This window comes from Lithobates pipiens, unplaced genomic scaffold (genome assembly GCF_037356315.1).
Source record: "Lithobates pipiens isolate NorthernLeopardFrog02 unplaced genomic scaffold, aLitPip1_a1.2 Scaffold_19, whole genome shotgun sequence".
NCBI lineage: Eukaryota > Metazoa > Chordata > Amphibia > Anura > Ranidae > Lithobates > Lithobates pipiens.
This window is the reverse complement of record NW_027507764.1, coordinates 45,679,575-45,695,797: the sequence shown is the minus strand read 5'-3', so window position 1 is coordinate 45,695,797 and position 16,223 is coordinate 45,679,575. Positions and strand designations below refer to the sequence as shown.

Genomic DNA, 16,223 nt, shown 5'->3' with positions numbered 1-16,223 from the left:
TGTATGTAAAAAATAAAATAAAAATTGCAGGCAAAAAAACAAAAAACAAAAAAAAAACTAAGAACAAAATACCGTGGAGTCTCCCCCCAGGTCCATACCAGGTTTAGTATGGATTTAGAGGGGATCCATACCAAACACTTATCCCAGCATGCCCCGAAGCACCTTGCCCCCATGTTAATGGGGAAAAGGGCCTCTTCCCGACAACCCTAGCCTGTGGTTGTCAGGGTCTGCGGCCAGGGGGCTTATCGGAATCTGGAAGCCCCCCTTTAAGAAGGGGGGCCCTCAGATCCCGCCCCCTTTCTACCCATTCACCTCAAAAAGCAGTAGAATGTCCTTTACTAAAAAAATAGCTCTGAGCCGTCTCTCCCGCTGCCATCTTATCCCGCCGCCATCTCTCCCGCCGCCGTGTTCTCCCACCGCTGCCTTCTCCTGCCACCGCCTTCTCCCGCCGTCATCTCTCCAGCCACCGTCTTCTCCCCCAGGCAATTCCTTGTGCTATCTCCCACTGCTGTCTTGTTCCTCACCGCTGGTTACCTACTATAAAAAAAAATTGTTACTCTTCTTCTGTGGCTGTCTTCCTCCTTTGTGTTGTCTTCCACTGTCTGGCATCTCTTAGCCCTACACACAGTCAGAGATTCCGTCGGAATGTTTCCTATCGGACCGTTTTGTCGGATATTCCGACTGTGTGCGGTATGCATCAGACTGTTTCCGTCGGAATATCCGTCGGACCAAATTTTCCAACTTGCTGGAAATATTTTCCGACAAAATGCTCCGATCGGACATACTCCGATCATGTGTAGAGAATTCCGATCGGACAAAGTGCCACGCATGCTCAGATCAAATTCCTAGACCAAAGCTATTGGCTACTAGCCTGAACGTAGTCCCGTCCTAACGAAATAACGTCATCACGTTCTGAAAGAACGGATTTTCCGACCACTGTGTCCGACTGTGTGCATGCAACAGTTTCGGACAAAATCCGACGGACAAAATCCATCGGACAAAATCCGACGGACAAAATCCGACGGATTTGGTTGTCCGACCGTGTGTACAAGGGCTTATATAGCAATGGGGCATGGCCATCCAATGACATAACCCAGAGAGACCACCCCCTTGTGAAGTCACCAGTAAGATCTGTATTCCAGTGCACACACCTCCCTCCCAAGTATCCATGTCACTAGTGAGATCTGCACTCCAATGCACTCACCTCCCTCCCCAATATCCATGTCACCAGTGATATCTGCACTCCAGTGCACTCACCTTACCTCCCAGTATCCATTTAGATCTGCACTATTGTCAGGTGAGACTGCCTATCACAATTTTGATATACACAGTCCAATGAAAACACCAAACAGACGTCCAAGAATCCAAGGTTTTCAATTATAAAAATGACTCGAACGGACTCTGCAAATCTGCAAACTGCAAAAGCACTATAATGCAAAGGCCGCATACACACGGGCGGACTGTTCGCCCAACCTTGTCCGCTGAACAGTGTTTGGGCGGACAGTCCGCTCGTGTGTGGGGCTTCAGCGGACAGTTTCAGCGGACAGTTGGACGAACAAGGTTTTTCGGAAATTCCGAAAAACTGTCCGCTGAAACCTTGTTTGAGCGAACAGTCCGCCCGTGTGTAGGCTTGTTCGACAAACTAAGTTCCGCGCATGCTCAGAAAGGATTTACACGTCGGAAAGTTGCATTGCAGTGTATTGGACGTCGAAATTTTCGATCCGTCGTACGTGTCGAAACGTCATCGCGCATGGTTTCAGCAAACTGTTCGTTCGTCGTGTGTGGGCATGTCCGTCCATGCTAAGTTTGAGCGGACTGTCCGCCGAAACTGTTGGACGGACAAAGTTGGGCGAACAGTCCGCCCGTGTGTACGCGGCCAAAGGTGTGACTCCAGCCTTCGTGAACAAACAGCAAAATGAAGGCCAAGGAACACACCAGACAGGTCAGGGATAAAGTGGAGAAGTTTATTGCAGGGTTAGGCTGGATTCACACCTATGCAGTTTTAGTGCTTTTTGCATTTTGCAGATTTGCACTACAGTCCATTTAACATGGTTTCCTATGGAACACGTTCTGTAGTGCAAATCTGCAAAAAGGAAAAAGCACAAAAAAAATGCCATAGGTGTGAATCCAGGCTTAGGTCCTAAAAAAATACCCCAAGCTTTGAAGATCTCACGGAGCTCTGTTCAATGCATCATCTGAAAATGGAAAGAGTATGGCACAACTGCAAACCTACCAAGACATGGCCGTCCACCTAAACTGACCGGCCGGGCAAGGAGAACATTCATCAGAGAAGCAGCCAAGAGGCCCATGGTAACTCTGGAGGAGCTGCAGAGATCCACAACTCAGGTGGGAGAATCTGTCCACAGGACAACTATTAGTCGTCTCTCCACAAATCTGACCTTTATGGAAGAGTGGCAAGAAGAAAGACATTATCGAAAGTCATAAGAAGTCCTGTTTGCAGTTTGTGAGAAGCCATGTGGGGGACACACCAAACATGTAGAAGAAGGTGCTCTTGTCAGATGAGACCAAAATTGAACTTTTTGGCAAAAAAGCAAAACGCTATGTGTGGCGAAAAACTAACACTGCACATCACCCTGAACACACCATCTCCACCGTGAAACATGGTGGTGGCAGCATCATGTTGTGGGGATGCTTTTCTTCAGCAAGGACAGGGAAGCTGGTCAGAGTTGATGGGAAGATGAATGGAGCCAAATACAGAGACATTTTAGAAATAATTGTGTTTTTACCATATTAGAGCACTGTAGTGTGTTGCCACATCCCTGTGCATAGAAAGTAAAGTTTACCCCCTGATTGGGACTTTGAATGGCAACAACACTACAACAATAGTATAAAATACAAATGTTTATTGAAGAATGAATAGAAAATCAATTACACATATGATGTGAAATTGCTGTTTACAGACGCTCCCCATCCAATCTGACAGAGCTTGGGATATTTTGCAAAGAAAAATGGGCAAAAAGGTCCCTCTGTAGACGTGCAAAGCTGGTAGAGACATCCCCAAAAAGACTTGGTGCTGTAATTGCAGTGAAAGGGGGTTCTACAAAGTACTGACTCAGGGGGGCGCCATACAAATGCACCCCCCACACTTTTCACATATTTATTTGTAAAAAATTTGGAAAACCATTTATCATTTTCCTTCCACTTCACAATTATGTGCCACTTTGTGTTGGTCGATCACATAAAATCCCAATAAAATACATTTATGTTTTTGGTTGTAACATGAAAAAATTTGGAAAATTTCAAGGGGTGTGAATACTTTTTCAAGGCACTGTATGTATGCAACATCAAGGGAGGTTTGAGAGGAACCTGTCATTTTCCAAATGTAGCTAGGCCAAGAAGACATTGATTGTCGCCAGAGACAGATCTCAGTAACCATATATACGTGGTTAGTCAGGTTAACCACTTCAGCCCCCGGACCATTTTGCTGGCCAAAGACCAGACCACTTTTTGCGATTCGGCACTGCGGTGCTTTAACTGACAACTGTGCGGTCTTTTTTTTCCACAAATAGAGCTTTCTTTTGGCAGTATTTGATCCCCCCTGCGGTTTTTATTTTTTGCGCTATAAACAAAAATAGAGCGTCAATTTTGAAAAAAAACGCATTATTTTTTACTTTTTGTTATAATAAATATCCCCCAAAAATATATAAAAAATGTTTTTTTTCCCTCAGTTTAGGCCGATACGTATCCTTCTACATATTTTTGGTAAAAAGAAATCGCAATAAGCGACTATTGATTGGTTTTCGCAAAAGTTATAGCGTTTACAAAATAGGGGATAGTTTTATGGCATTTTTATTAATTATTTTTTTTTACTAGTAATGGCGGCGATCAGCGATTTTTATTGTGACTGCGATATTATGGCGGACACATCGGACATTTTTGACACATTTTTGGGACCATTGTCATTTATACAGCAATCAGTGCTATACAAATGCAGTGATTCCTGTGTAAATGACACTGGCAGTGAAGGGGTTAACCAGTGGGTGGCAGTGTAGGGGTTAAGTGTTCCTAGGGGTGTGTTACTAACTGTTGGGGGCTGGGCTTTGTTTAATGAACACTGATCTCTGCTCCAATCACATGGAGAAGAGATCAGCGTCACTTGTTGCTAGGCAAAACGGGGAGATGCTGTTTACAACGGCATCTCCCAGTTCAGCCGCCCCGTGAGATGATCGCGGGTATGCCCACGACGATCGAGCCCGCGGGACCCGTGACTGGACTCACGGGGGTCCCGACCAGCACGCGAGCGTGCCGCCAGCGGCGCGCTCGCGATGGCAGGGCTGCATTTAAGATTGGGCGTACCTGTACACCAATATGCCTGCCCGTGCCATTCTGCCGATGTACAAAGAAGACCCGAGTCCATCTAGTTCAACCAAATAAATAAATAAATCATACAATCCCATAGTTGATCCGGATGAAGGTGAAAAACCCTATCAGAGCATGATCCAATTTGCTACAGCAGGGGGAAAAAATTCCTTCCTGGTCCCCCGAGAGTCAACCTGATTTTTTTCTAGGTCAACTTTACCTATAAATGTTATTACCCAGTTATATTATGTACATTATGGAAAGAATCCAGGCTGTTTTTAAAGCAATTTACTGAGCTGGCCAGAACCACCTCTGGAGGGAGTCTATTCCACATTTTCACAACTCTTACTGAGAAGAATGGATCCATACTTTCATGTTGGTTTACGCCAAATTCTGTCCCGACCATCTGAATGTCGCAGCTGAAATCGAGACTCATCCGACCAGGCAACGCTTTTTCCAATCTTCTATTGTCCATTTTTGGTGATCCTGTGCCAACTGTAACCTCAGTTTCCTATTCTTAACTGACAGGAGTGGCACCCGGTGTGGTCTTCTGCTGCTGTATCCCATCTGCTTCAAGGTTCGATGTGTTGTGAATTCATAGATGGTATTCTGCATACCTTGGGTGTAACGAGTGGTTATTTGAATTACTGTTGCCTTTCTATCATCTGGAACCAGTCTGCCTATTCTCTTCCGACCTCTGACATCAACACGGCATTTTCCTCCACACAACATCCGCTCACTGGATATTTTCTCTTTTTTGGACCATTCTCTGTAAACCCGAGAGATGGTTGTGCGTGGAAATCCCTATAGTTCTACAGTTCTTGAAATACTCAGACCAGCCTGTCTGGCACCAACAACCATGCCACGTTCAAAGTCACCTAAATCCCCTTTCTTCCCCATTCTGATGCTCGGCTTGAACTTCAGCAAGTCATCTTCACCACGTCTAGATGCCTAAATGTATTGAGTTTCTTCCAAGTAATTGAACAGGTGTACCTAATAAAGTGGCCGGTGAGTGTATGTGGTTAATAAATGTCTATATGTGAAGGGGTGCCTGGATAAAGTGACCCCGATTAGTGTGTGCTTTCATAAAGCATTACACATTTTAATAATATTAAGAAACATTACATTAGAGATTCTATATACGTCTAAACTGGTATTTCACTTCTTGGGTTCCAACTGACAGTTTAAATGACTCATCACCTATTTTTAGTGTTCAAGTAGTTCAGTGAGAAGACCTCTTCACCGGAGCCCCCAGCCTCTCTCACGTGTCATGGTTATTACAACAGAATATCACTGTTTTTCATTTATCTCAAATTACGGACAATGCAATATAAGGAGTGGGGCTCAAAGGTGCAGGGCATGTTGCCAGTGTAGCAATACCCTGATCCACAGAGGAATGTTAGGGACCCCCAGAGGCAGGGTGTGCTAGCAAACAAACTGAAAAATACTGAAAAGAAACATCAATTGTAGCCTCACTGTGCTCATCAAATGCAGCCACTGTGCCCATCCATTGCAGCCACTGTGCCAATGAAATGCAGCCACTGTGCCCACCATATGCAGCCACAGTACCCATCAAATGCAGCCACTGTGCCCATCCATTGCAGCCACTGTGCCAATGAAATGCAGCCACTGTGCCCATCATATACAGCCACTGTGCCCATCCTAGGCAGCCGCTGTGCCCATCATAGGCAGGCACTGTCCACTTTGCCCATCAAATGCAGCCACTGCTCCCCATCAAATGCAGCCACTGCTCCCCATCATATGCAGCCACTGCTCCCCATCATATGCAGCCACTGCTTCCCATCATATGCAGCCACTGTGCCCCACCAAATGCAGCCACTGTGTCCATCATATGCAACCACTGTGTCCATCATATGCAACCACTGTGTCCATCCTATGCAGCCACTGTGGCCATCAAATGCAGCCACTGTGCCCATCATATGCACTCAGTGTGCCTGTAATATGCAGACACTGTGCCCATCATATGCAACCACTGTGCCCATCATATGCAACCACTGTGCCCATCAAATGCAGCCACTGTGCCCATAATATGCAGTCAGTGTTCCCATCATAGGCAGGCACTGTGCCCATCATATGCAACCTCTTTGCCTATCAAATTCAGCCACTGTGTCCATCATATGCAACCACTGTGCCCATCATATGCAGCCACTGTGCCCATCATATGCAACCACTGTGCCCATCATATGCAGCCCCTGTGCCTCATCAAATTCAGCCACTGTGCACATCAAATGCAACCACTGTTCCCATCATATGCAGCCACTGTGCCACACCAAATGCAGCCACTGTGCCCATCAAATGCAGCCACTGTGCCATCAAATGCAGCCATTGTGCCCATCAAATGCAGTCACTTTGCCCATAATATTCTGCCACTGTGCCCATCAAATGCAGCTACTGCACCATCAAATGCAGCCACTGTGTCCATCATATGCAGCCACTGTGCCCACCAAATGCAGCCACTGTGCCTATCATATGCAGCCACTGTGCCAATTATATGCAGCCTCACTGTGACCCCACCGCCCACCCACTCACTCTCTGATCAGCGCTTACCCCATCTAGGTGGTGGGTGGGGGTCAGGCGACGGCTGCTGTGTCCTCCATACTTCCTGTGCATCTCTTCTTCTGCCAATCAGGTTACGGGTATTAGACCCACGCTTCCTGATTGGCGGAGAGGCGGTTCGGTGTTAGAAAAGAAAATATTCATTTGCTTTTCTAACACACCTGGGTGAGCTCCAATCGCAATGCACTGCGCTCTGAGTTCACCCTAATTTGAAGCCTATTGGAGCTTATGGCTCTAATCAGTTGCTTCAAAAAAACACCCCTGCTTCTGTAATTCAGGCATCCAGTGTCTGAAAAGTCGCCAGATGCCTGAATAAGGGGTGCCCACGACGGCCAATCTATCCATAATACATATAGGGGGGTGGTGTGATAGAGGGGGCGGCGCCTGTGCGCCCCTAACGGATGGGCCGCCCCTGGATGAAAGACGGTGGGTGCCTGTTAACTTTGGCAAATAAATTATATTTATTAGATAGCAATTGATCAACACAGAGAGAGGGTTTAGAACAATAGATACCCAGAGCAGAGCTCCAATCAGACACCAGTTTCCACTCTCAGCTTTACAAAGCTTTAAAGTGGTAGTAAAGTCCCATTGGACACTTTTGCCCAGGGCTTTTTTTTCTCAGAAGTATTGCAGCGCTTCACTTTTTCCACATTTTGTTATGTTACAGCCTTATTCCAAAATGGATTAAATTCATTATTTTCCTCAAAATTCTACAAACAATACTCCATAATGACAACATGAAAGAAGTTTGTTTGAAATCTTTGCAAATTTATAATAAAAAAAAAAATCCCATGTACATAAGTATTCACAGCCTTTGCTCAATACTTTGGTGAAGCACCTTTGGCACCAATTACAGCCCCAAGTCTTTTTGATATGATGCTACAAACTTGGCACACCTATTTTTGGGCAGATTCTTCTTTGCAGGACCTCTCCCGCGCCATAAAGTTGGATGGGGAGCGTCGGTGCACAGCCGTTTTCAGATCTCTCCAGAGAGATCTCTCCAGAGATGTTCATTCGGGTTCAAGTCTGGACTCTGGCTGGGCACACTCAAGAACATTCACAGAGTTGTTCCGTAGCCACTCCTATGTTATCTTGGCTATGTGCTTAGGGTAGGGTTGCCACTTCATCCCTTTAATCAAGGACACATATGAATTCCACAGGTTCTGAGGCTGATTTAATGCAGATAAGGCACCAAGTGAGTTTAATTACCACCTTAATTAGCCACCTGAACAGGTGTAATTAATGTGTGTCCTGGATTAAAGGGATGATGTGGCAACCCAGTTCCTGCCACTGAAAAATATCCCCACAGCATTATGCTGCCACCACCATGCTTCACTGTAGGGATGGTATTGGCAAGGTGATGAGCGGTGCCTGGTTTCCTCCAGAAATGACGCTTGCCATTCAGGCCAAAGAGTTCAATCTTTGTTTCATCAGACCAGAGAATTTTGTTTCTCATGGTCTGAGAGTCCTTTAGGTGCCTTTTGGCAAACTCTAGGTGGGCTGTAATGTGCCTTTTACTGTGGAGTGGCTTCCGTCTGGCCACTCTACCATACAGGCCTGATTGGTGGAGTGCTGCAGAGATGGTTGTTCTTCTGGAAGGTTCTCCTCTCTCCACAGAGAAACACTGGAGTTAGAGTAACCATTGGGTTCCTGGTCACTTCCCTGACTAAGACCCTTCTCCCCCAATCAATTAGATTGTCTGGGAGGACCGCTCTAGGGAAAGTTCCGGTGGTTCCAAACTTCTTCCATTTACAGATGATGGAGGCCATTGTGCACATTGGGACCTTCAATGCTACAGAAATGTTTCTGTACCCTTCCCCAGATCTGTGCCTCCATACAATCCTGTCTCGGAGGTCTACAGACAATCCCTTGGACTTCATGGCTTGGTTTGTGCTCTGACATGCACTGTTATCTGTGGGACCTTCTATAGACAGGTGTGTGCCTTTCAAATTAATTTACCACAGGTTGACTTCAATCAAGTTGTAGAAGCATCTCAAGGATGATCAGTGAAGACAAGATGCACCTGAGCTCAATTTTGAGTGCCATGGCAAAGTCTGTGAATACGTACTGTATGTACACGTGATTTTTTTTTTCATTTTTAATACATTTCCAAAGATTTAAAAAAAATATAAATTTTGAGGAAAATAATGAATTTAATCCATTTTGGAACAAGTCTGTAACATAACAAAATGTGGAAAAAGTGAAGCACTGTGAAAACTTTCCATATGCACTGTAGGTGCAGGAACTCCCCCTTTCAGGCTGGGTTCACACTGCTGCGATGCGAGAATGCTGCGAATCTACTGCAGGTTCCCGCATCGCATGCCTCCCGGCGGCAGTTCACACTGCCCTATGCAAACTGCTGGGAGTGTCAGTGAAAAGTTAATGACACCCCCCAGATCAGTTCGCATATTGCAGTGCGATCTGCAAACGCGGACATGAATCGGATCGCATGGTGTGAACACCCATGCGATCCGATTCTGCTGCGGACCAAAAAAAGGGTCCTGTGCGATTTTGGGCCGGATGCGATATGAATTCAGCCATACTATCTGTATGGCTGAACTCGTATCGCACAGAGATCGCATGTGATTTGCACTGCAGTGCGGTGCGAATCACATCCGATCTCGTACACCGCAGCAGTGTGAACCCAGCCTCAGAGTCACCCCTTTTCTCTGCCCCCTATCCACCTCTGAGCACCATTCCTTGGTTCCACCCCCTACCCACTTCCAAGCACCATTCCTTGGACAATACAGAACCAAGTATCATTTTGTGGTGCTAAGTAATTTGTATGGAATTTGGTCAAGATAAGCAGTAAAATAGATCCTCTGCAGCCAGTAACAATAGCTCCCCTTAACAATGGACCACCTGCAACATTATTTCCACTCTAGCAACAATAGACTCCCGACAGCAACAACAGATCTCCCCACAGCCAGCATCAATAGACTCTCCGTCAGCCAGCAACAATAGACCCCTCCCTTCAACAGTAGATCTCTCCCAGCAACAACTGCCGCCCAGAAATATGAGACCCACACCCAGCAACAGCAGGTCCCCCTGCAAAAATAGACTCCCTCAAGCTAGAATACTGTATATCCCCCAACAAACAGCATCAATAGACCCTACAGCACATCCCAGCACCCCTTCCCATTACATACAGTCATTTCTTGAGGTGTCGGAACTGCGTTCCCTCGTGTTCCGGCTAAAAAAAAAAGCTCTGCTTCTACCTACAGGTAAGCGTATAATAAAGCTTAACTGTAGGTTCAAGGAATATCTCCTAAATGTTAGAAGATATTCATTGTCTCTGCAGCCGGTGACGTCACTGGTGCTTGTTCTCTGAAGGAACGGCATACCCGTGCCATTCCTTCAGAGCCATGTGCCGCGCGCATGCGTCATTGTGGCTCAGCCACTCAAGGAACCGCAGCCCGCAAACAAGGAAAGAAAGACTGGGTGAAGACAGAAGCCCTGTCAGCAGTGACAGCAGGCCGCTGGAGGGCTTGGTTTCAAGGTAAGTCTTTTTTTTGTTAACTTTACTTCTGCTTTAAGGTGAGTCTGACATTTCTATAATTAAGTAGTAGCTTGGCCAGTGAGCAGAGCGCTCTATGCATTCTCCAAGCCAGTTTCTAGTCCCCTAAGGGGCTCCAGCTTCTCACAGCTATTCAAGACTTCAGCAGAGATCCTGGTATACCAGCTTGAGTACGGCTTCCTCCATTCCAGACAGGACAGCTTCAGACCTTGACCCAGGATTGGCCTTTAACCACTTCCCACCCGGTCAATGTACATATACGGCTGGGTGGGAGCCGCCTCCTTCTGACTGGACTTTAAAGTGGTTCTTCACCCTAAAGGGGAAGTTCCGCTAATCTGATCCCTCCCCCCCTCCGGTGCCACAATCGGCACCTTTCAGGGGGGAGGGGGGTGCAGTCTTCTGGCCAGACCGCCGCAGACCCTCGCAGACGCCCTGCCCCCCCCTCCCCCGTTGTGTTCTGGGAAACACACAGTTCCCAGAGACACAGCGGGGACCATAAGAGACGCGCAGCGCGACTCGCGTATGCGCAGTAGGGAACCGGGCAGTGAAGCTGTAATGCTTTACTTCCCGATTCCCTGACAGAGGATGGCGGCGGGGGCAGCAGCGAGACGAGCGATCCCTCGCCACCTGCTGCCGACATTGCTGGACCCTGGGACAGGTAAGTGTGATTTTATTAAAAGTCAGCAGCTGCAATATTAGTAGCTGCTGGCTTTTAATATTTTTATTTTAGGTGCAGAACCGCTTTAAGGAACGTCCTTCAGAAGGAGGGGGATCGCGCGCGCGCGCGTGCCTGCGCAGCAGCGCGATCCCGATGCGCTCGTGTCATCTGGACACGGCGCATCTCGGATCGGCAGGAGGGCTCTGTGATTGGCCCTCCTGATCACATGACAGCCGTGTCCAATCATGGCCGTCATGTGATGTAAACAAACAGCCGGTTGCTAGGCAATCGGCTCTCCTCTCCTCACACGGAAGTCCTCGCTGAGGAGAGGAGAGCAGATCGCTGCAGCCGGCTGGTGATCAGTGAGTATGAGCTGTTTTTACAGCTTTTTACTAACTGATCACCAGTCTAGTATAAACCTACAGTGTAAACACACATGTCCCCAAAACACACATGTCCCCAAATAATAAAAAGACATGTCCCAAAATAAAAAAACACATGTCCCCCACATATGTCCCACTAAAATCACATGTTCCAATGATTATCTGCACACACATGTACGTGATCACCTGCACACATCTGTACATGATCATTTGCGTACATATGTCCGTGATCACACAAACCAATTATTATACACTTAACAGAATTTTTTTTTTACCAAAAACATGTAGCAGAATACATTTTGGCTTAAATTTATGCCAAAATTAGATTTTATTGGATTTCTTTTAAAATAGAAAAAAGAAAATATTGTTTTTTTCCAAATTTCCGCTTTTTTTGTGCTTATATCGCAAAAAATAAAAAACGGAGTTGTGAATAAATACCACCAAAATAAAGCTCTATTTGTGCGAACACAATGATAAAAATTTCATTTGGGTACAGTGTAGCATGACCGCGCAATTGTCATTGAAAGTGTGAGAGTGATGAAAGCTGAAAATTGGGCTGGGAAGGAAGGGGGCGAAAGTGCCCTGTATTTTAGTGGTTAAACATGTGTAGCCCTCCCAAGACAATAGGCCTAGGAGGAAAGCAACACTCACAGCACTCCTCCCTAGGCTTATCCCCGGAGGAGAAAACCCTCTCCTCAAGGGTAATCCAAATAATTATACCTTCCGCAGCAGGCACCAGTAAGAAAACTCCAAGTGATTGGCCAGAGTAGGATACAAATATTCATGCTCCAGCCCTATTGCCTCTCTATTACCACGGACACTCTTGTAGGAGTAAGCGATTGGGATAGAATTAGACAAACTAAAGGAAAGCAGTGCCATCCATCAATTACGCACTACCGGGATAAAGTCAGGCAGTACTAAATTTGATAAACCACTCATGCTTAGGGCAGGGTGGCTACACCAGGAATTAGTCACTTCTGGAATCTCCAAGAGAGTACACTATACAATCAAATGTCTGTGAACCTCTCACCATCACAGCTTTATGGGTTAGTGGGAAGGTTTTCCATGAGATTGTGTAGTGTGTCTATAGAAATGTGTGCTCATTCAACCAAAAAAACGTTTTATGAAGACAGCTACCGATGTTGGACCTGGCTCACAATCCGTGTTCCGATTCATCCCAAAAAGATTCAGTAAGGTTGAGGTCAGGGCTCTGAGCAAGGACACTTGAGTTTCTCCTCACCAAACTGGCCAAATCATGTCTTTATTAAGTTGGCTTTGTGCAAAGGGGCACAGTCATGCTGGAACAGAAAAGGGCCTTCACCAAGCTGTTACCACAAGGCTGGAAGACCTCAAGTATCTAAAATGGGTTTGTGTGCTGTAGCATAAACAGTACCCTTTATTGAAATCACCTAAATTCATTAATGGGGGGGAGACGCATACTTTTCACAATAATGTAGAAACTAGCCTATATATTAAAGCGGAGGTCCACCCTAAAGTGGACCTTCCGCTCATTGGAACCCTCCCCCCCTCTGGCGCCACAATTGGCACCTTTCAGGGGGGAGTGGGGTGCAGGTACCTGTACAGTACAGGTATCTGCACCCACTTCCGGCGTAGATTCTGCAGAAGGTACGCCCCTTTCCGCAGAATCTACGCCCCTTTCAGAAGGTCCCCCACTGCCTGCTGGGAAACACACGAATCCCAGAGACAGAGGGGACCATCCTTATTGCGCAGCGCGACTCGCGCACGTGCAGTAGGGAACCGGGAAATGAAGACGAAAGGCTCCACTTCCTGATTCCCATACCCAAGATGGCAGCGGCAGCACCTAAGAGACGATCGAGAGATCGGCTTCGAGTGCCGACATCGCGGGCGCGCTGGGCGGGTAAGTGTCATTATTTTAAAAGTCAGCAGATGCAGTATTTGTAGCTGCTGGCTTTTAAAAAAAAAAAAAAAAACGGCGGACTCCCGGCAGACTCCCTCTTTAAGTCCACTAGCATCTACCTATAACTTAGATATCAGCTTTTTCTGGTCTTGCCCTTTAAGGGCTCATTCACACTAGGAGTTCAGGGGCAGTAACGTCCCATGCCCCAACTGCTTCACCTTTACCTGCTGGGGGTGTTCACATTCCACAACCATGATGCTTTGCTTCATGGCCGTAGCAGGAATGATACCCTCTGTTACTTTTGGTGGGTGTAGCGCCTGCCGAATTTGACCCATTCAAGTAAATGGGGCCTCTGTGCAAGGGTCCTTCAACCACATACAAAGCATGAGGTTGCAGGGCACTAGTGTGGTGTTCAAGGTCATGAAGAGGCAACACAACGCCTCCTCGACATCGGCCAAATACTCCCTGAAGAGAAATCTTAACGTTCCTCAGAGACTAACGCAGGTGTGAACAAGCACTATCAGACTCATGCATTTCTTTGAAAAAGTATATATTCTTGAACACTTTAATGTTAAAATTAAACATATTTTACCCCACACAATGTACTGATTGCATTATGCAATAAAGGATTTAAAGACGCCAATCACTTACTTCTAGCTCAATTGCTTCATGCAGTTTTTTGCATGTTGCAGAGAAGGTTTCAGATGTCCCGAACTCAAAATACCAAAATTTATTCTTCATTCTGAAAGATAAAAAAAAAAAAAAAAAGTTTAATGCATTCAGTTCTCAGTATGTTACCCAATAAAATGTGTTTATTTTAAGCTAAAATGCAAAGCTGAAATCCAGATCTAAAATACACACATTAATGCAGCTCTGTATTCATTATTACATCCTTATGTTTGTTTTTGTTTTAAATGCAAGCGGTGTAAGTAACGGAACTGGACCTAGAATCCACCTCATGCAGTCCACTGTACAACAGTCACTCACAGTGGGAGAGGAAGAAGCAGCACAATGAGCCAATCTATGCTCATGTACAAAAAAAGGTATTTTTTTTTTCTAGTAGGAGAGAGGAGAATGACAGAGAGATGAGTTCACCAGTCTACTGCTTCTCTTTTCACTGTCCAGTTACAGGCTGGGGGAGGGACAAGACCTGTATGTGTTGCAGACCTGCAGTTTGTACATGGGGGGCGAGGAGACAGTTTTTAGTCCTGTAAAAGCTTCAGCTGTGATTAGTTTGGAGCTTACACCAGGCCTCTTCTTCTCATTCCTGGTGGCAAATGGAGCAGTAGGGAGATGAAGGGGAAGTATTTATAAAGCCTCATACACACGATAGGACTTTGTACAAACTCTCCCTTGGATTTTTGTACAAAGGGCGTCGGCCCTGAACTTGTATTGCATACACAACAGGACTTTTTCAGCCAACTTTCACCAAATCATGTGGTTTTTCTGCTCTTTACTGCCACCTTTGGTCAACTTCTGTATTGTTGTCTGATCTTTTGCATTGGTTCTGAGCATGCCCGTTTGTACTTTGTACAAAAGTCCTATGGTTTTCTGTACACACGATCAGACTTTGCTCCATCGGACTTTTGTTGCCAGAAAGTTTGTCCGTTCGCACAGCCAACAAAAGTCCGATGAAGCAAAGTCTGATCGTGTGTACAGAAAACCATAGGACTTTTGTACAAAGTACAAATGGGCATGCTCGGAACCAATGCAAAAGATCAGACAACAATACAGAAGTTGACCAAAGGTGGCAGTAAAGAGCAGAAAAACCACATGATTTGGTGAAAGTTGGCTGAAAAAGTCCTGCTGTGTGTATGCAATACAAGTTCAGGGCCGACGCCCTTTGTATGATTTGTCTGATGGAGCGTACACACGGTCGGATGTTGCTCCAAAACAGCTAATTTGCATGTTTGTTGTCAAAAAGTCTGATCGTGTGTATGGGCCTTAAGATGCTACCGGGGGGGCAGCTTTAAAGAGAATCTGTTGCCTGACCCTGCATATCGAACAAACAAGTTCACTTCCAAAATATAATTAAATTGACGCCAAACTATTATAGTTTCCCTGGAGAAACTCATTATACATGATTTGCACATATTATGGTCTAAATTCCAGCCTGCCTTCTCTACACACTGGTCATCCTAGTTAGTCTAAAGGCCCGTACACACGGTCGGACTTTTTGACAACAAACATGCAAATTAGCTGTTTTGGAGCAACATCCGACTGTGTGTACGCTCCATCGGACAAACTTTTTCTGTTTTCATCGGACTTTTGTTGGCTGTGCGAACGGACAAACTTTCTGCAAACAAAAGTCAGATGGAGCAAAGTCCGACCGTGTGTACGCAAAAGCATCGGACTTTTGTACAAGGTACAAACACGCATGCTCAGAACCAATGCAAAAGATCAGACTACAATACAGAAGTTCACCAAAGGTGGCGCTGGAGTCATTGAACGTCCTCTTTTGAAGCGGCGTCAGTACGTTGTGACGTCATTACGTTCGTGTTTGTTGTCAAAAAGTCAGACCGTGTGTATGCAATACAAACTTGTGGACCACGCCCTTTGTACAAAAGTCCACGGAAAAGTTTGTACAAAGTCCGACCGTGTGTATGAGGCTTAAAGCCTCATACACACGATCGGACTTTGTATAAACTTTCCCGTGGATTTTTGTACAAAGGGCGTTGGCCGGGAACTTGTATTGCATACACACGGCAAGACTTTTTCAGCCAACTTTCACTAAATCACGTGTTTTTTCTGCTCTTTACCGTCACCTTTGGTCAACTTCTGTATTGTTGTCTGATCTTTTTCATTGGTTCTGAGCATGCGTGTTTGTACTTTGTACAAAAGTCCAATGGTTTTCTGTACACACGATCGGACTTTTGTTGCTGGAAAGTT

The 16,223-nt window shown here is 45.8% G+C and overlaps 1 protein-coding gene across 1 annotated transcript in view; it reads right to left on the bottom strand.

Moving 5' to 3' along the window:
• DGKB (diacylglycerol kinase beta) overlaps nt 1-16,223 on the bottom strand; it is a 662,201-nt gene that overhangs the window by 208,448 nt on the left and 437,530 nt on the right. Inside the window, exon 20 of the mRNA XM_077490704.1 lies at nt 13,986-14,076. Within this exon, the coding sequence (XP_077346830.1) occupies nt 13,986-14,076 (91 nt within the window). The remainder of the gene's footprint in view (nt 1-13,985; nt 14,077-16,223) is intronic.